This window comes from Jaculus jaculus, chromosome 6 (assembly GCF_020740685.1).
Source record: "Jaculus jaculus isolate mJacJac1 chromosome 6, mJacJac1.mat.Y.cur, whole genome shotgun sequence".
Lineage (NCBI taxonomy): Eukaryota > Metazoa > Chordata > Mammalia > Rodentia > Dipodidae > Jaculus > Jaculus jaculus.
In genome coordinates, this window is record NC_059107.1 from 44,304 (window position 1) to 61,258 (window position 16,955).

The 16,955-nt window shown below is 44.7% G+C and overlaps 1 protein-coding gene across 1 annotated transcript in view; it reads right to left on the reverse strand.

Annotated features, from left to right (window-relative positions):
* Positions 1 to 16,955, reverse strand: part of Adamts2 (ADAM metallopeptidase with thrombospondin type 1 motif 2) — a 240,848-nt gene that overhangs the window by 25,123 nt on the left and 198,770 nt on the right. The window contains exons 7-13 of the mRNA XM_004666621.3: positions 14,127 to 14,232; positions 13,313 to 13,456; positions 12,778 to 12,910; positions 12,295 to 12,408; positions 7,735 to 7,880; positions 6,029 to 6,204; positions 252 to 385 (exon numbers count right to left, since the gene is read on the reverse strand). Coding sequence (XP_004666678.1) covers positions 252 to 385; positions 6,029 to 6,204; positions 7,735 to 7,880; positions 12,295 to 12,408; positions 12,778 to 12,910; positions 13,313 to 13,456; positions 14,127 to 14,232 — 953 coding nt within the window. The remainder of the gene's footprint in view (positions 1 to 251; positions 386 to 6,028; positions 6,205 to 7,734; positions 7,881 to 12,294; positions 12,409 to 12,777; positions 12,911 to 13,312; positions 13,457 to 14,126; positions 14,233 to 16,955) is intronic.

Consider the following 16,955-nt stretch of genomic DNA (forward strand, 5'->3'; position numbering starts at 1 on the left):
CCCCCTCCAGAGCTGCCTATGGAATGTGTCAGGCTGTCTTTCTCAGGAAAGAGAGACAAGAGCCTGCCCCTGTGACACAGTGGTCAGCACAGTCTCCAGCAGGAATTGGAGGGGAAGCTCATGGGCAAATCTGTGCTCCTGTCATGACTGAAAGTCCAGGTTACCTATGGTTATTTGTTGTCTTCCAAGATTGAACCTAGAATGCTGCAGCCCTGAGCCATGGCCAGCCCACATTGCCTCGTGGCACTCACCCTGCAGTCTCCACGCACACAGAGGCTGAAGGCATCCTTGTAGGAGCAGCGTGTCCCATCGTGTACCATGCGCTTCATGGACACCACCTCCCCAGTCTCCTTAGACTCACAGTAGAGATGGCATCTCTCTTTGGCTGGAAGTAAACAGGAGGGGTGTCAGGGCAGAACCTTCTTGAAAGAAGAGCACCACATCACAGAGAAGTTTCCAGAGTCTGCTTAGATTCACCTGCCCCTGGCAGCTGTGTTCCAGGGTGGATGCAGAGAGAAAGGGGCAGGCGATGGCGATGGCCTTCCTACTCCTTTGTGTTCTGAGCCTATGACTCTGGGCTTAAGAAGAGCTTTCCCTAGCTGAGCCAGCCAGGCTGTTGAAAGCAGCCCACATCACACATCCTTACAGCCCTGCCTGGGTGCTCTGGAATCTTCAGAGGCAAATGGCTGTTTGCAGAACTCCATCTAAAGAGCCTTTTGGGAACCCTTATACACTGTGGGTGGGAGTGCAAATTAGTGCAGTCACTATGGAAATCCATACAGATGTCCTCAGTGAACTAAAAATATAACTACCATACCATCTAGTTACAGCACTCTTTTTTGTTGTTATTTTAGAGAGAGAGAGACACACACACAAAGAATTGGTGTACCAGGTCCTCAGCCACTGAAATTGAACTCCAGATGCATGCACCACCTAGTGGTCATGCCTTGTGCTTGCCTCACCTTTGTGTGTCTGGCTTATATGGGATCTGGAGAGTCGAACATGGGTCCTTAGGCTTCACAGGCAAGCAAGTCATGTCTACAGCCCAACACTCTGAACTATATACTCAAAGGAATCTGAGTCCCCATAGCACAGAGATGCTGCACATCTGTGCTTATGGTAGTGTGACTCACAGTAGCCAAGATAGAGCATTGGTCTAAGTGTCTCTTAATAGGAATAGATAAAGAAAATGTGGACTATATATAAATGAAGTTTTATTCAACCATAAAGAATAATAAAATTGTGTGATTTTTCAGGAAAATGGATGGAAACAGAGATAAAACTAAGCAAAATAAACCAGAATCAGAAAGACAAAGGTATCACATGTTTCTTGTATGTAAGGAATCTAAATATGCATGTGCACACACATACTCACACCATCTTTACATGATTTACAAGACCTAACACCATGTAGATGCTATGTAAATTGTGGATGTCCCATAATGGCTAGGGATAGCAAGAAAAGGTCTGTCCCTTTTGTATGTATGATATGAAAGCAGAAGAATGATTACTAGAAAGAGATCCACGGAGAGCAAGGACAATCAGAAGTGACTATAATCAGAGTACACAACATGAATGTGTGAAAATTTCACAGACATCCGTTATTTCTACAATGACCACATGCTAATTAAGAACATGGATGACTATGTTCAGTCAGCCATGCTGCAGTCACAAACCCAACCAGACCCTCTTCATGCAGTCTCCAGCACTTTCCCTACTCAGTATTTATTTATCAGAGGCAACTAAAGTGCTGGGTCACCAGGCTGTGAGACGAACCCTGTCTGCTATCAATCCTCAGCCCTGCACCGGCACTTATGGGGCATATGCAGATGTCTCCAAGTGTTACCTTAGGCTTTTTCCCAGCTCCCCTGCCCACTGCCTGGAGAGAACAGAGATTGTATACTTAAAGCTTCATCATGACTTGGTGGAATACAGTGCACCCTTTGCATTGAGTCTGACATCTATGAATTCAACCTATCATGAGCTAAAAGTATTTGATACACTACTAAATGATGAATGGGTCAATGAAGAAATCAAAAAGGAAATCAAAAACTTTATAGAGTCAAACGATAATGAGAACACAACATACCAAATCTCTGGGACACAATGAAGGTAGTTCTAAGAGGTAAATTTATAGCCTTAAGTGCCTATATTAAGAAATTAGAAAGGTCGCAAGTAAATGACCTAATGCTTCGTCTTAAAGCCTTGGAAAAAGAAGAACAAGGCAAACCAAAAATCAGTAGATGGGAAGAAATAATAAAGATTAGGGCAGAAATTAATGAAATAGAAACAAAAAGAACAATCCAAAGAATTAATGAAACAAAGAGTTGGTTCTTTGAAAGGATAAACAAGATTGATAAACCCTTAGAAAATCTGACCAAGAGAAAGAGAGAAGAGACACAAATTAATAAAATCAGGGATGAACAAGGTAACATCACAACAGATTCCAGAGAAATTCAAAAAATCATAGGGACATACTATAAAATCATATACTCCACAAAGTATGAAAATCTGAAAGAAATGGATGATTTCCTTGATCTATATAGCCTACCTAAATTAAGTTAAAATGAGATTAATCACTTAAATAGACCTATAACAAACATGGAGATCCGAACAGTTATCAATAATCTCCCAACTAAAAAAGGCCCAGGCCCAGATGGATTCACTGTTGAATTTTACCAGACCTTTAAGGAAGCGCTAACACCATTGCTTCTTAAGCTTTTCCAGGAAATAGAAAAAGAAGGAATTCTACCAAACTCCTTCTATGAGGCCAGCATCACCCTGATACCAAAACCAGGCAAAGATAGAACAAAAAAAGAAAATTACAGACCAATCTCCCTTATGAACATAGATGCAAAAATTCTCAACAAAATATTGGCAAACAGAATACAAGAATATATCAAAAAGATCATTCGCCCTGACCAAGTAGGCTTTATCCCAGAGATGCAGGGATGGTTCAACATACGCAAATCTATAAATGTAATATATTACATAAACAGGTTGAAGGACAAAAATCACATGATCATCTCATTAGACACAGAGAAAGCACTTGACAAAATCCAACATCCCTTCATGATAAAAGTCCTACAGAGACTGGGAATAGAAGGAACATATCTCAATATAATAAAGGCTATTTATGACAAGCCTACAGCCAACATATTACTAAATGGGGAAAAACTGGAAGCTTTTCCACTAAAATCAGGAACAAGACAAGGGTGTCCACTGTCCCCACTTTTATTTAATATAGTTTTGGAAGTCTTAGCCATAGCAATAAGGCAAGAGACACACATAAAAGGGATACAAATTGGAAAGGAAGAGATCAAGTTATCATTATTTGCAGATGACATGATTCTATACATACAGGACCCTAAAGACTCTACTAGCAAACTGTTAGCTGATCAAAACCTACAGCAATGTAGCAGGATACAAAATAAATACACAGAAATCAGTAGCCTTCATATATGCTAACAACAAACACACAGAAGATGAAATCAGAGAATCACTCCCATTCACAATTGCATCAAAAAAAATAAAGTACCTTGGAATAAACCTAACCAAGGAAGTAAAGAATCTCTACAATGAGAACTTTAAAACACTCAAGCAAGAAATTGCAGAAGACACTAGAAAGTGGAGAAACATCCCTTGTTCCTGGATTGGAAGAATCAATATTGTGAAAATGGCAATCTTACCTAAAGCAATCTACACATTTAATGCAATCCCTATCAAAATTCCAAAGGCTTTCTTCATGGAAATAGAAAAAACAATCCAAAAATTCATTTGGAATCACAAAAAACCTCAAATATCTAAAATAATACTGAGCAACAAAAATGAGGCTGGTGGTATCACCATACCTGATTTTAACCTATACTACAGAGCCATAGTAACAAAAACAGCATGGTACTGGCACAAAAACAGACATGTAGATCAGTGGAACAGAATAGAGGACCCAGATGTAAGCCCAAGTAGCTATAGCCACCTGATATTCGATAAAAATGCCAAAAATACTCATTGGAGAAGAGACAGCCTCTTCAGCAAATGGTGTTGGGAAACTGGATATATATCTGCAGAAGGATGAAAATAGATTCTTCTCTCTCGCCATGCACAAGAATTAAGTCCAAATGGATTAAAGACCATCACATCAGACCTGAAACTCTGAAACTACTAGAGGAAAAAGTAGGGGAAACCCTTCAACATATTGGTCTTGGCAAAGACTTTCTGAATACAACCCCAATTGCTCAGGCAATAAAACCACAGATTAATCACTGGGACCTCATGAAATTACAAAGATTTTGCACTGCAAAGGATACAGTGAAAAAAGCAAAGAGGCAACCTACAGAATGGGAAAAAATCTTCGCCAGCTATATATCTGATAGAGGATTAATATCTAGGATATACAAAGACCTCAAAAAGTTAAATAATAAGGAATCAAACAAGCCAATCAAAAAATGGGCTATGGAGCTAAATAGAGAGTTCTCAAAGGAAGAAATACGAATGGCATATAAGCATCTAAAAAAATGTTCTACGTCACTAGTCATCAGGGAATTGCAGATTAAAACTACATTGAGATTCCATCTCACTCCTGTCAGATTGGCAACCATCATGAAAACACATGATCATAAATGCTGGCGGGGATGTGGAAAAACAGGAACCCTTCTACACTGCTGGTGGGAATGCAATCTGGTCCAGCCATTGTGGAAAACAGTGTGGAGGTTCCTAAAACAGCTAAAGATTGTTCTACCATATGACCCAGCTATAGCACTCCTAGGCATATATCCAAAGGACTCATCTCATTTCCTTAGAAGTACATGCTCAACCATGTTTATTGCTGCTCAATTTATAATAGTTGGGAAATGGAACCAGCCTAGATGTCCCTGAACAGATGAGTGGATAATGAAGATGTGGCACATTTATACAATGGAGTTCTACTCAGCGGTAAAGAAAAATGAAGTTATGAAATTTGCAGAAAAATGGATGGACCTGGAAAGGATTATACTAAGTGAGGTAACCCAGGCCCAGAAAGCCAAGTGCCACATGTTCTCTCTCATATGTGGATCATAGCTACAGATGATTGGGCTTCTGTGTGAGAATGAAAATACTTAGTAGCAGAGGCCAGTAAGGTTAAAAGGAGACATAAAGGGAAGAGAAAGGAAGGGAGGAGGGTACTTAATAGGTTGATATTGATATATGTAATTACAATGATTGTAATGGGGAGGTAATAGGATGGAGAATGGAATTTCAAATGGGAAAGTGTGGGGGTAGGGAGGGAGGGAATTACCATGGGATATATTTTATAATCATGGAAAATGTTAATAAAAATTTAAAAAAAAAAAAAGAAAAAAAGTATTTGAGAAAACTGCATCTGTATAGATCTTTTCTTGTTACCTAACCAGTACAGGATAACAACCATCACATAGCATTTATGGCTGTCAAGTGGTATAAGTCATATAGAGATAATTTCAAAGTGTCTGGAAGGATATCAACAAGCTATATACATGGTTTACTCCAGTATGTTATATAGGGGCCTACAGTGAGGTGTTGTAAAGTTGGGGGCCAAATGTACAAGCACTCCCATGCTGGAAGATACCAGAGTTTTCAGTTCCACAGGCCACAAAACACATGCCATTTAATGCTTAAATTCTTAAACAGTGTGGGTCACAATCTGTGACTTGGAGAATCCTAATAGAAGAGAGTCACCTAATCAGAAGTCACCTGAGACTAGCACGGCAGAGTCAACCCCAAATGCCACACTGAACCTGCCAGACCATACCATCCAGCCCTGTCCATCAGATGGCGAAGGCAGGCCAGGCCCCTGTGAGCCCAGCCCAGCAGCCTCCCCTTTAGCCAGGTGTACCTCAGCTCAAGCCTGGGGCAGAGCCCCTACTTCAGGAGTGGGCCCCTGCAGCTGGCCTGCCAAAAATGGCCAAAAATGAGTTGCCAGCTCAAAAGATTCTACAGCTTGCCCCATTCAGGGTCAGAGGCCCTGCTGAGCCCCAGCGCTGGTATTGGTGGGGGTGGGAGGTAGACTCACCATCCCGGTGTTCATGGGGCAGCCAGTGGTGCTGGGCATCCCCGTGCTCAAAGTACAAGTCCCACTGGCGACACTGCTCCTCCCGGAAGTCAGCCTGGGCGTCAGGACAGTCCTGAGGGTTGCACAGCTGGAAGTCGTAGGAAAGGCCTGAGCACATGCGGCCTCCGTTGGCTGGGCTGGAGGAGAAAGCAAAGGTCCCCCTTCTTGGTGACACTAGAAAGAAGACAGTCTGTGGGCGGCATTTTAGGGGGATCCTTGAGTCTCAGGTACAACATATATAGCTCCGCTGAGTAAAAGGACTCAACCAGCCCTATCATGTCCCAGCTATAGGACTTGGGTAATGCTCCAGCCACCCAGGCCTCAAGGAAGAAAGCTAGATGGGGCTGGTACAATCCCTTCCTCCTGAGGCTCCTTTGGGACTTCCCCTGGAACCTCACCCTATTGAAGCATGGGACTGTGAACGAACACAAAGCTACAACTATGACTTTGGATTCTGATTGCCCCACTGGACCATGAGCTGAGGGGGACAAGAGCTGGCTGAGCTTCCTTTATGACCAAGCCCCGACATACAGAGAAGAGCCTTCTACACAATGGGGAACTTCCAGAAGAACTCTGAAATGGTGGAAAAATTCGCCTCAGTTCCTAACAAATGTGATAGAGACTCCATTGTGGTTCACGTTCTCCACCTCAGAACTTAGACTCCACAGAGTACAGTTTCCAACCCACCAAGACCTCCTGTGGTTCTAGCTCCCCAGAGTGAGTACGAAACCCCCAGGGAAGCATGAGGGGCCACAGCATCCTCTGCCCACCCTGATTTGGGCCAGGAGGACAGCCTAGAGCCCTGTGTAGGAGGAGTGTCTGAAGAGGAGACAAGGGCTCCTTGCATAGGTGGGCTGGAAAACAGGTGCAGGCTGTCTACCTACTGGACACCTGCCCTCCTCTTCCCAGGAAGGAAGCTAGATGTAGACTTGACCAGTCTTCCTGTAGCCCTGACTCTTGACCCCCTGCGGCTCCCTAGAGGCCAATGTTGGGCCTAGTGGAGCGAGTGGAGCTGCCTCAGTGAATAGAGAATAAGAGCTGTTGCAAAGGCCTGAACTGATATGGTAATCTGGAGGGGTCCAGGGCAGGGACATGTAGCTGGGCCACTCTGGAAGTTGGAAATCTGTGTATGGTTATGATTGTCAATATGTTTAGTGAAGCCAATATCTTTAAAATACTGGATGAGTGACAATAAGAAACAAATGCCTCACTAAGCAGTCGCTGGGCCTGCAGGAGTGAGGGGAGCATTTTCGAATGGGGAGTCTGGAACCTGGCTGACTCTGCCTCTCTCACCTGCCTGCTTGGCTATGGTCACCTTGCCCATACTCCTGTCATCCTGGGATGTATGAGGGTACCCTCTTTAAGGAACATCTCACACCCTTGTCTCTGTCCCACCTTGTCCCTTCCATGCCCTTTTCCAAGAAGGGCCAAGTGAACTGCTGGCCAAAGAGTGGTGTGTGTGCCCAGAGACCAGGTTCCCAGGCTGCTAGCCAGGGAAGAAGCCCTCCCTGAGAGCTCCCGCTTCCTTCCAGGGAAGGGGAGGGCCCAGGTGACTTTTGGACACACTTTCTACAGAACTAGCATGTGGCAGTCCATGGGGCTCTGCAGAATAGGGTTCCAGAGACCTCATCTGCCTTGGAAAGGCTGGAGAATTCTAGGTAACTCACTGTGGGTTGTCACACTGGCGAGTCCTGAACTTCACACCTGTGCCACAGGTGCGGGAGCAGGAGCCAAACGGAGTCCAGGAGCCCCAGTTGCCATCCCGTTTGAGGATGTCAGGAGTCAGCCAGATGCAGTGTCCTTTAAAGCAATGCTAAAAGACAAAAGGTGGTCCCTCCATGCACTGCTCTCACCAAGGTGGCTGGAGGCCTCTCTCAGCCTGCAGTGTCTGTGACATCCACCTTCTACCCCGTCCCAAAGGCCCAGGACAACCTGACCTGCCTGTGTCCCAGAGGTCAGAGGAGGCCAGGAAGACAGTCCTCTCCCACCAGTGGCGAAAAGAGCAATGCAGAGGTGAGGGCTGCCCAGGCCACCTTTGCCCTGGCCTCCCACATCCTCCAGCACCTTGTCTCTCAGCCAGAGTCAACCTCCCCACCATGTTCCCAGGATAAACATGCCCTGTGTGTCCATCTGAAGATCCAAAGGAACAAGCCAGTGAGTCACAGACATAGAAGATGTGCTTAATAGGGGCTGGGAAGATGGCTCAGAGGATACAAATTCTTGCTTGCAAAGCCTGCTGGCCTGGGGGTTAGTTCCCAAGCCACCCTCATAGGCCAGACAAAAAACAGTAGCATAAGCATGGTTTTTTTCTTTGCAGAGGCTAGAGATCCTGCACATGTGTGTGAGTGTGTGTGTGCGCACACATACACAAGTACAAATGAATGAATGAAAAAAATTAAAGAATTTTAAATGAAAGTAGGGGGAAAGTTCATAAACACAGTAAGTGGAAAACTGGCATGTGGGAAACACAACTCCACAACATAAAATCTAATCACCTCTCTCATTCTTCATACAGGGAGGAAGCTTATTCAACCCTCGGAAGCTCATTTTAAAAAGATATCAAAACTTAAAATATGGGCTGGAGAGATGACTTACTGGTTAAGGAATCTGCCTGCAAAGCCAAAGGACCTAGGTTCTATTCTCCAGACCCATGTAAGCCAGATGTACAAGATGGCACATACGTGTAAAGTTTGTATGCAGTGGCTGGAGGACCTGGTGTGCCCATTCTCTCTCTCTAACTGCCTCTTTCTCTTTCTTCCTCTCTCTCTCTCAAATAAACAAGTAAATTAAATTAAATTTAAAAACTTAAAATAGTATTTTCTTTTTTTTTTTGTTTTTCGAGGTAGGGTCTCACTCTAGCCCAGGCTGACCTGGAATTCCCTATGGAGTCTCAGGGTGGCCTTGAACTCATGGCAATCCTCCTACCTCTGCCTCCCGAGTGCTGGGATTAAAGGCATACGCCACCACGCCTGGCAAAATAGTATTTTCATACCTTATAGTACAGTGAGTGGATTATTGATTTAGGATAAGAAAACATATCACCAAAATAAAAATAACTTGACAGTACAATTACCAGAAACAATCAAAACTAGGGAACAATCATCTTTTCAAAATTTAAGTGACATTTTCCCTTGGTGCGAGCTGCATGCTCTTGCAATTTTTCTTCACACAACATCAATTTTGTAGCATTGTTTTCCCCAGAGACAACACAGAGCGCAGTTGTTTCTCAGCAAACTTGTTCTGTAAAGGGTCAAATAGCTAATTATTCTAGACTCTCCATATAATCTCTGTTGTAGCTACTCAACATTGGAGCATAACTGTAGATACTATCAATGAGTAGATGTGACTGTGTTACAATAAAACTTTATTTACAAAATCATAAAGCAAATGGAAACTTCTGGAATAAAGGTGTTAAGAGTTTAGTGAGCTCTCTTCCCACTAAAACAACCGTTTAACTGGTGAAAATAGCTGATGCAACAAATGGAAAAACAACAACAAAACTTTTGTTCAAAAAACCTACCCATGTAAGCCAGATGCACAAAGTGGCATATGTGTCTGGAGTTTGTAGCGGCTAGAGGCCATAGTGTGCCCATTTTTTTCTCTCTCTCTCTCAGATAAATAAGTAAATACAATGTTTTTTTTTTTTAAAAAAAGAAATGTTTTCAAACCATATATCTGATAAGTCTTGGAGAGAAGTCCAGAATGTACTTGTGTGTGTGTTCTATACATATATAAGTTCTTGCAACTCAAGGAAATTAGTGAAATACTAATCAAATCCCCACGAGTAGATGTTTCATACCCACCAGGATGGTGGTGACAAATACTAAGGAGAAAGAGGAGCCTCAGACATTGCTGGAGTGTGGAAAGTAAGGCTCCCATGGAAACAGCCTGGTGCTTTCTCCTGCTGTCAAATGTATAGTCAGCACAAGAGCAGGAGATTTCACTTGTCAGTGTATATCCAAGAAAAGTGACACACTGCTCTTAAATGTAGAGTCACCACAAGAGCTAGCAATTTCACTTGTCAGTATATATCCAAGAAATGTGATGGGCCCATGGAATGATGTGTCCGTGAATGCTCATGCAGTGTTTCTGACAGCAGTTCAGTGAAAATGACCCAAATGTCCATCAGCCAAACAGCAGATGATTAGAACAGTGACATGAGGAACCGTCCAGGGAGTTATTGCCCAGCAATAAGGAAGAAGAAAGTAGATGTATGTGCCAGGATGGAGCAACCTTGCCAACACTGCACTGAGGAAATGAAGTCATAGTCACATGGCATATAATTCCATTCAGGCTAATGTATAGAAGAGGAGAATCTAGAGCCGGTGAACTGTGGTGATTGCTAATAAGTATGGATGGGGTGTCTTTATGGAGTGATAGAAATGTTCTAAAATTTGATAGAGTCATACAACTCCATGATATACTGAAAATCATTGAAGTACACACTTTCAATGGGTAGATTTTAGTGGAAAGCTCAGCCTAGTAACCCTGTTTGGGGTGAAACCTAAAGGGCAGCCAGTAGAGCTGGCTCTCACGGTATATTTAGCCAATCCTTGCTGGAGCACGGAGTGGGAAATAATTTCTGTTTCCTTCTTGCATACGCGTCTCTGTATGGTGCGCAGTGTGTAAACATGTTCATATGCTGTGGGAACACATGAATGGGTGGGTGTACGACCAGAGGTTGGTGGTAGTGGTCTTCTTCCATCAGTCTCCACTTTATTGCTTTGAAACAGGATGTCACTGAACCTAGAGTTCAACAACTTGGCGAGACCAGCAAGCCTCAAGGGTCCTCCTGTCTTTGTTACCCCAGCGCTGGAATTACAGGTACACTCTACCATGCCTGGCATGACTTGGGTGCTGTGGATCAGAACTTGGGTCCTCATGCTTGTATGGCAAGTGCTTTACCTACTAAGCCAGCTCTCTAGCCCCTTTCTCTGTTATCTTATTGATAATCTGAAGAAGTCATTGGTGGTATCATCTGAAGATCAAGGGTGACCACGGGTATCCATGTAATCACATGCATGGGAACTGTGACCCAGAACCCTTCCTCTATGGGGATCTCAGAGCATGTGACCTGTTCTCAGTGAGTGCCGGAAGATGTTCTTTGAATCAGTAGCACCCACTAGCTACTGCTCTCAGGGTCCTTAAGGTAGGAGCAACACTGTGTTGCATGCTCTTTGATGGTGTCAACATTTGTGTCAGATTAGAGAGAAGTTTCAGTCTTTCCCCAGCATTCTCCCCATATTTACTTTTCTTCATTAACTGCACTGCCAACTATCCCCAAATCCTGACTGCTTCTCTGGCCTGCCTCTTTGCTTTCTGATAATGAATCCTTTTGGTTTGATCTGAAACATTTTGTTGTTGCCACCACAATCAAGTTTGTTTGTTTTTGTTTTTTGAGGTAGGGTCTCACTCTGGTCCAGGCTGACCTGGAATTCACTATGGAGGCTCTGGGTGGCCTCAAACTGATGGCAGTCCTCCTACCTCTGCCTCCTGAGTGCTGGGATTAAAGGTGTGTGCCACCACGCCCAGCAAGTTTTTGAAGTTGGAGTTGTTTCTATTGATACTTTATAGCTTATTTGGGAGACACTTTCATGTAGCCCAGGCTGGCCTAGAATTCATGATCCTCCTGCCTCAGTCTCCCAAGTGCTGGAATCACAAGTATGTGCCACTATGCCTGGCTACTCCTTACTCATTTTCCATTATTTTAGTCTTACATAATTTTAAAATCTGAATTGTCTTTAACAAACAAATTTGAAAGTGGTTAAAGGCACTTGCTTGTAGAGGCTGATGGCTCTGTTCAAATCCCCAGTACTCACATAAAGCCAGATGCACAAAGTGGCACGTGCATCTGGAGTTCATTTGCAATGGCAGGAGGCCTTGGTGTGCCTTTCTGTCTCTTTCTCTGTTCTCAAATAAATAAAAAATATTTTACAAAAAGGAAGTTAGGTGGAGAGAAAACATGTAAGACCTTAGAAGTCAGTCTCTAGCCTCCATGTGCACATGCGTACATCCATATACATGTGCAATTGCACACACATGTGCATACACACATATATGAATGCACATACATACATGCACACATATACACAAAAGGAAAAAAAGGAAGGGGAAAGTGGCTGGAGTCTCCTGAAGAAATTTCTGGTCCCACCCTCCAGACACTGCAGGGTCCATATCTGGCCTCATAGTTCCCGGTTCCCCTCAAAGAGCCCTTGGTCCACACTCACCTTGCCAGAAGCACACATAGTCCCATCCAGAGGGGGCCCCTTCTTGGTCTTGCAAAAGTAAGGATTGTCAGGATGGCTACACCACAGCTGCTTGCAGGGGTCAAAGGTTCGGAACTGGAAGAGAGCATCCCCAGATCACCAGGGGATCTACAGGGGACCATTTAGGAGTGTCACCCTGCCCACCCTCTAGGGCCCTTTAACTTGATGTAGCATGGCCTGTGACATGCCTATGTGACAAATGGGCACTGTGTTTCTGGGCTATGAGGACTGTGTGTATATGGTGCAGTTATAACAGAGTCCCTGGGCATGTCTGGGTTCCTCAGCCTCCAGCCTTACAGGTCACATACCTCATGGGTTTCGGGAGGCTTTGTGCTGGGCATGAGAACTGGGGAGGCAATCATGTGGCCCAGGCAGGAGTGGTTGGTGCTTTGAAGGACTGCCACTGCAGGGCCCTGGGGACATCTGCTGTGTCCCTGCACTCACCGCGGTACACATCATGTAGCCCAGGCCAAAGTCAAAACGACACTGCTCATTCATGGAATAGTGCAGCCCTGGGAGCTGGGGCAGCGCCGGCCAGTCGTGGGCGAAGGGGTCATCGCGCAGGCAGTCATAGGAGCTGTGAGGGGACATGTGGGTGCCACAGGCAGCCTTCAGTGTGGCTATTCATCCAACCCGTGAGACAGCTGATACCCCTTCTGGAGTCATCATGGTTAGGCCAAACTGCATGCTTCAGTCTTTGGTTATGCTGCCTCAGTGTCCCCCCTGTATCAGTATAAGATACTGAGACCTGGCTAAGGTAGCTGCAGGGTCCATTGTGGATCAAGGTTGGAACCTCCAATAATGAGACTTCCTCCCAGACATCAGGTTCACTTTCGATGCACCATCCCCTGTATGTCAGCGGGAAGACCCAAGGCCTGAGAGTTCAGGCAGGACCCAGGCATGCTGGGCATTCTTGCCCTCCTAGAACCGAACCCCGGGACTGAGGAGTCACCGGTGGGGACCTCAGGAGAGTACTCACTGCAGGTAGCGGCTGAGCTCCTGCTGGCTGCAGCGGGACCAGTGGAAGCGGTGGAAGGCAGCCTGCACCAGAGGCGCCATGATGCTGCCGAGCCGCACCTCGTCTCCACAGCGGTTGCCCTGCCCATCATGTTCCATGCCCAGCCTGTGTGGGGATCAAGGAAACCTGGCTGGACCTTCACCTGCTGGGCTGACCTGCTGTCTTCCTGCCCCAAACTCCAGAAGGGTATTCCTAACTACCCCCATCTGACCTCCCTGACCTTTCCTGGTCTGGTCCCTGTGGGTGGGTGGGTGGATGGAGTCTTAAAGGCAGAGGCACTGTGGAGGAACATCCAGCTGACTACCTCCTATGTCTGCTGTCCCTAGGAGGGCCGTCATTGCATGAAAACACAATGGAGGCAGAGCCATCTGCAGCTCATTCGTGTCTCAGGACCCTTCCTCCCATCAGCTCTGTATCTCCCATGAACACCTGTCTGGTCCTTGGAGATTTAGGGGCTTAGCTGGTGTTTGGGGTATGCACACCTCAGTGGAGCTGGCTTTCTAACCTGCCCTGTGGCTTGAATGGAATAGTGGTGCAAGTCTCTCAGCTCCCTTCTGGCCTAAGGCACTCACTCTGTCCTCAGGTGCTTCCTCCCTTTGATTTGTTCCTTCAGCTGAAAGCTGACCCAGGCATGCCCTGCACAGTGTTGTATGTCCAAGTGGTTTTCATGCACAGCTGTCCCTCTCAGGCACAGGGAGAAGTGGGCAGCCAGAGGTAGGGGCAAAGGGTCCCGAGCCACATTTCCCCACATAAGAAGGGTGGTCAGGCCACTTACACATGGCCAGTCTCATGGGCCACCACAAATGCTGAGGAGAAGCCATCCTCGTGGTTCAAGGTGCAGCTGCGGACAGGGTGGCACATCCCGGTGACAGGCGCATAACCTGGGAGGAGATGAAAGGTGGTCCCAGCTTTTGGACTTGGAGGTCTGCCCGAGGCTCCTCCAGGCCTGCAAAAGCCCAGACAGAGCCCATCCCTAGAGCGACCTGCAGAGCCGACTGTCCCCTGTAGTACAGCTCAGAAGACCGAGTGTGCAGGCCGTCGTCGTCACCCAGCTCTGAGGCCACCCTGCCTGCCAAAGCGCACACTGCAGCTCATCTGCCTGCAGGGCCTCATCCACCACCCAGCTTCCTGCCTGCTCCTCTCTTCCCTACCTTCTCTCTCTCATTGCCTCTACACTTTGTTCTGACTACAAGGACTCCAAGCTCCTTGCCTGCATGTCTTCCCACCTTCTAAGCCCACCTCATTGGGAGGGTCTTCCCTGGTACCTCATGGTGTTTCTGGCTCTGTGGGACAAAAGAGAAGGCTGCTTACATTCTGGGGCATCTTTATGGAGGCCCAAGCTCTCTGTACCCTAAGTGAGATTCATTCCCGTTGACATCCCACCGTGAGATCGGTTTGTTTAAAGAAAACAAAGCAGGCGAATAGAGAAGAGGAGGAGGAAGAGGAAGAGGAAAGAGGAGAAACAAGATAAAATGTGGCTACCATGACCTGGGTATGCTGGCTTTTGGACTTATCTGTAAAAATGCAGTAATTGAACAATAGCCCTTTCCTCACAGAATGAACAGGGAAATCTTTTTTTTTTTTTTTTTTTTTTTTCTCTGAAGATTTAGGGAAGAATCACATCTGAATCTGTGTGCTGGGCAGATCTTCCAGATTCCTTTGTCCTTGGTTTGCAAACCTTCACATGTATGTGTACTACACCTTCCACTCGTCTGACTCAACATGAGTTTTCCTGTGCATGCATGTGTGTGTGGTGTGTATGCATGTTGCATGTGCAGGTGCATGTGTATATGTGGTACGTACGCATGCTGTATTTGCCACTTTTTGTTGTTGCTGTTTGAGAAAGGATCTTACTATGCAATCCAGGCTAGCCTTGAACTCACTATGTAACTCAGACAAGTACTGGATTCATGGCAATCCTCCTGCCTCAGCCTCCCTAGTACTGAGGATACAGGTGTGCCCTTATCACCATGATGGCTGTATGAGCCTTTAAGACTTGAAAGAGGGTACAATTATCTTAATATAAAAGTGAAAAGATTTAAAATGTCTCCTTTTTTTTTTTTTTTTTTTTGTTTCTTGAGATAGGGTCTCCCTCTAGCCCAGGCTGACCTGGAATTCACTATGTAGTCTCAGGCTGGTCTCAAACTCACAGTGATCCTCCAACCTCTGCCTTCCGAGTGCTGGGATTACAGGCTTGCACCACCATGCGTGGCTATTTATTTTTATTTCTTTAAAGATATTTTAGTATATAGGTGTTGTACCATTTACACTGCGTTGTAATGTTCCCTACCTTTTCTCATAAATTGGGTGATGTCCTTGATTTTTTTTTTATTTCTGCTTTAAAATCTCTAATTTTCTGCACCATATCTTCAATTTCATAAAAACTCTTTACCTCATAGCAATGTATTCTCATGAGATTCTCAGTCTGGTGAGTCAGACATGAAACTGTACACACTGCATGAGGGGGGCTACCCCCTCCACACTGACCTAAGAGATTCTCAGTCTTTTTGTTTATTTTGCTCATCAATGGTGTGTATCTAGCTCATCAATGGTGTGTATCTAGCTCTCTCATTATGCTTTTAACTGCATTTCTCTAATGTCTATTGAAGTTGATCACTTTTTCTTTCAGATATTAATTGGTCATTCATGTATTGCTCAGAGCTTGTTAAGGCCACACCCCCATTGTTCTACTGGATCAATCCTCTATTATTACTGCTGTTGTTGTTATTATTTATTTGTAGGTGTTCCTCACATACTTCGCACATAGGCTCTTTCCTAAAATAAGTTCACTGTGACACGGCACCTTTAACAAATTGGCTCCAGTTTCAATTTGTGAATATTTCCTTTGGGAATTTTCTATTTATAAGTGCATGAGAGATATTTGCCTGTATTTTTTTCTTACACTGTCCTCAGATTTTGTTATCAAACTTAACCAGATTTCAAAATTAATTGGAACATGTTATTTTTCTTTTTATTCTCTGGAATTTGTTTATGACTGGTGCTCCTTAAAAATTGGGACAAGTCAGCTAGCCAAGCCACCAAGCCCTGGGGTCTACCTTACAGAAAAGCCTTCAAAAGCCGGGCGTGGTGGCGCATGCCTTTAATCCCAGCACTTGGGAGGCAGAGGTAGGAGGATCGCCTTGAGTTCAAGGCCACCCTGAGACTACATAGAGAATTCCAGGTCAGCCTGAGCTAAAGTGAGACCCTACCTCATAAAACCAAAAAAAACAAAAACAAAAAAAAACAAAAAACAAACAAAAAAAACAGAAAAGCCTTCAAGTGAAAATTAAAGTTATTTAGTAGATATGAAAATAATAGAGTTTTGTAGGTTTTTTGGCTCAATTTGTTTCCCCAAGGATTTGTACTTTTCATTTATGTTGATAAATTTATTGAAATTTAGCTGTTCAAAATGCCTTACTATCTTTTAAAATTCTGCAGGATGTTCAGTGATGTCCCATTTTGGTTTTTCTCATAATTCACATTTTTCAAAGAAATAAAACTCTGATTCTCTTGGCTTTCTCTATTGTAATTATTTTCTATTTTAGCATTTTGGCTCTTAACTTGATAATCTTCCTCCTACTTTTGTTGGATTTAATTTGGACTT